Source organism: Neltuma alba, unplaced genomic scaffold (assembly GCF_004799145.2).
Source record: "Neltuma alba isolate B1F8T4 unplaced genomic scaffold, ASM479914v2 tig00012506_pilon, whole genome shotgun sequence".
Classification (NCBI taxonomy): domain Eukaryota; kingdom Viridiplantae; phylum Streptophyta; class Magnoliopsida; order Fabales; family Fabaceae; genus Neltuma; species Neltuma alba.
In genome coordinates this window covers 65,781-68,346 of record NW_021636974.1, presented here as the reverse complement: position 1 = coordinate 68,346, position 2,566 = coordinate 65,781, and the positions used below count along the sequence as shown (strand labels likewise).

Genomic DNA, 2,566 nt, shown 5'->3' with positions numbered 1-2,566 from the left:
CTATCTTCCCCTAATCATCTGAACCGTCAAATAAAGTGATCATCATATTTTACCTAAATTTCTTATATATTTCACGCCCCCTGTGATTGCGAATTATTACATTGGAATTTTTTTTGGAAAAGTACCAAAAAAAACCAATTACAATATTTAAATTTTTAAAAATAAACTATTGGGTTATTAAACAGTCTTCTTTTTTTTTCATAACAAAATAGCCATGCTTTCCATTACACTAAAACTGAATTACAGAAGCAAATAACTCTGGAATCCTACCAAGAGTCATTATAGTATACAATCCCATAATAATTAATAATCATACAACAAACAAACTTGCCTTAGAAAATAACTCTGTAATCCTACCAAGAGTCATTATAGTATACAATCCCATAATTAATTATTAATAATCATACAACAAACAAACTTGCCTTAGCCATAGACAGAGACATCCTCGTATGCTACCCAATTTGGTCATCATCTCTTTCCCCATTTTTTTTTCCGGAAAAAACTGCAAGATCTCAAAAAGACTAAAATAAACGAAATAATTAGAAAACACAGGAACGAAATAATTCACCTCACTATCTCAGGATCCCTCACGCGCAGCCACGCGGTGAGAACCCGACCCGAGAACTCCCCAAGTCGAACACCACTCGAAACCCTTGCTGCTGGATGTTTCCGATTATAGACAAACCGCCCGCAGTTCCGGCGAAGGCGAAGCAGAAGGTCCCACTGGTATCCACGGGGATCAGGTAATTCGTCGCTGGAAGTGACACGTCAGCACCTCGGAAATGTAGCACCACTGTTGGCACCTTCACCTCCGTCTTCCCTGACAAGTCGTAGCAGGTGTCGAAAAGCGAGAACTCCGGTGCTCGCTTCAGGGTGGACGCTCCCGCTCGGAATGCGTCCCTCAGGGCAATGTAAGCCGGCTGGGCGAGCCGAGTGACCGACGTGCCCGAGTCAAGGATGACGCCTCCGTTCCCAGCTGGATCGAGCCGGAACAACGAAGCCGAGAGTCCGCGGACCGGCGTCCCGCCCACGCTCATCCCGAGGAGTTCCACGTAGTAAAATGTATCGAGTTTGGGGTTTCTGAGAAGAGGAGTGAAACGAGCAGTTCGGGAAACAGCAGATTCACCGAACAAAATAGCAGACGGCCGAGATGAGGCAGACCGATCCACCAAGCAATACGAGAATTTCCGGTTGAACCGACGGCCAGCTTGAGCCGGGAACGATAGCCTCCCTCTTCCGAGGCCTAACAGACCCGCCGCACCGACGAAGAGTCCTTGATTATCGTGGCCACACCCCAGAGCCACTCGCGCCATCCTCGTCCCTCGAAACGTCAGTGTTTCGGTGACGAACTCGCCAACAGTGAACGAACCATCCCCATATGAAACTTGGTACATACAGACCTTCTTCTTCCTGTTACACCCAGAAGAGTCGAGTCGGTGGCAGAGCGGGGACCCACAAGGTACTCCGGCGAAGGATCTCGATTTGGAGGGGTTGAAAACGGGGTCGGTCTGAGTGTAGCATCTCTTACAGGGAGAACATTGGAGCCAAACGATGTCGCTTCCGGTATCCAGCACCATGTACATGTACCTCGGAGGCGTCCCTACACCGATACGCGTGAAGTATTCGCCACTGCCCTGAGCTAGACCCGAGATCACGGAGCTACTAAAACCCGACCCAGGACCACGGGTTCCATTATGGGCACGCGCTCGGGCAGCCATGGAGATGAGAGATTTGGCTCTGAGAGCATCTCGCTGAAGCCTGAGATTGAAGAGCTGATCGGGGGTCTTGTTAAAACTGAGAGCATCTACATGGTGTAGTTGAAGAGACATGGGAAGAGAAGATTCCAGATCCGATTGGAGAGCTTCGGGCTCGGATTCGGGCCATGAGAGGGTGGGCGGATGAGGGAGGGATTTGACGGGAAGAGTTTGGGTGTCGGAGGTAGCCGAAGAGAGGGTGAGGAAGACGAAGGCGAAGGGGAGAAGAAGAAGGGAATTTCTGGGTTCGGGAACCATTGAAGAAGGAAAGAGAGGAGTGTGCATTGATAGTGGGGGTGGCAGGGAGGATATATAATAAAAGAGAGAGAGTGAATGCGAAAGGGAAGAAGTTGGTGAGAAAGTGGGATCTCTGGTGAAATTACCGGTGGGGAAAAGAGCGGTTCATAATTGTGATTTTGGGTATAATTAGACTTGTGAGTTTTCAAATCAGTGATTAGGATTTCTACCCTGCACTGTTTATAACTTCATATCATTTTGTTGGTTGTTTTATAAAATACTTTCTGTAACTGATTTTTCCGTGACTGTATCACATTTGCCTTTTTCTTTAGCCAGTTCATTGCATGAAATATTTGCACAACAAACAGGTTTTACACGCCTAATCACTTTGTTGTTTGTTTCAATGACATTTTATTAATTTGATTTACCAATCTCAATAAGAGTGATACATGAACTGCGATTCTATTAACCTGCGAGTGAGGGAGGAATCTTAATTTTGTTATTTGGTTAGAAGAAATGAATATGAGGGGTTGTGCTTAAAATGTCTCATTCTTTTCAAAAATAACCTCCAATTT

The 2,566-nt window shown here is 46.1% G+C and overlaps 1 protein-coding gene across 1 annotated transcript; it reads right to left on the bottom strand.

Annotated features, from left to right (window-relative positions):
• Nucleotides 1–372: 372 nt before the first annotated feature.
• LOC114727724 (aspartyl protease family protein 2-like) lies at nucleotides 373–2,065 on the bottom strand. The gene has a single exon (XM_028914440.1). It carries the CDS (start codon nucleotides 2,037–2,039, stop codon nucleotides 588–590), a length of 1,452 nt encoding a protein of 483 aa, XP_028770273.1. The 5' UTR covers nucleotides 2,040–2,065; the 3' UTR covers nucleotides 373–587.
• Nucleotides 2,066–2,566: the final 501 nt, after the last annotated feature.

Coding starts and splice junctions, on each gene's coding strand:
- LOC114727724 (XM_028914440.1), bottom strand. CDS start 2,039: ATGCACACTCCTCTCTTTCCTTCTTCAATGGTTCCCGAACCCAGAAAT.